Source organism: Saprolegnia parasitica (genome assembly GCF_000151545.1).
Source record: "Saprolegnia parasitica CBS 223.65 unplaced genomic scaffold supercont2.248, whole genome shotgun sequence".
Taxonomy (NCBI): Eukaryota; Oomycota; class Saprolegniomycetes; order Saprolegniales; family Saprolegniaceae; genus Saprolegnia; species Saprolegnia parasitica.
Window position 1 is genome coordinate 21,952 of NW_012156642.1, and position 541 is coordinate 22,492.

The 541-nt window shown below is 65.6% G+C and overlaps 1 protein-coding gene across 1 annotated transcript; it reads left to right on the plus strand.

Moving 5' to 3' along the window:
- Nucleotides 1-220: 220 nt before the first annotated feature.
- SPRG_16081 (hypothetical protein) lies at nucleotides 221-541 on the plus strand (the record flags this gene model as incomplete). The annotated part of the gene is made up of 1 exon (XM_012355465.1): nucleotides 221-541. A coding segment is annotated over one exon (321 nt), but the record flags the coding sequence as incomplete, so codon positions are not given.

Genomic DNA, 541 nt, shown 5'->3' on the forward strand with positions numbered 1-541 from the left:
CGGTGATCGAAGAAGACACCGACTATATCGGCAACGACATTGATACGACCAACCGCGCCAAGGCCGAAGACTGCTGCGCGGACTGCGTCGCCAACCCGAACTGCAAGGTCTACGTCTGGGCGCAAGGCGTGTGCATTCTCAAGAGTGCCAACAGCGGCAAGACGTCGTCGCCAGGGGCCCGTGCCGCGACGGTCCGGGCGCGTGTTCGACGTCGCCGCCGATGGTCGGGTGTCCGGCGATCCAAGAAGATGTCGACTACCCTGGCAACGATCTCACGACAACGCACCAGACGACGGCTGAGTTTTGCTGTGCCGACTGCACCGGGACACCGGGGTGCCGAGGGTTTGTCTGGAATGCTATGGCGGGCGCCTGCCGTCTCAAGACCGCAGTCGGGTCGCCCGTCAAAGCCGTTGGCAACCGCGCGTCGGTGCTCCCACGCCTCACCACGGCCACGTGCTCGGCCTTCCAGAACGACGTCGACTACCCCGGCAACGACATTGGCTCGACGAGCCGGGCGTCGGCCGCCGACTGCTGCGGCGAC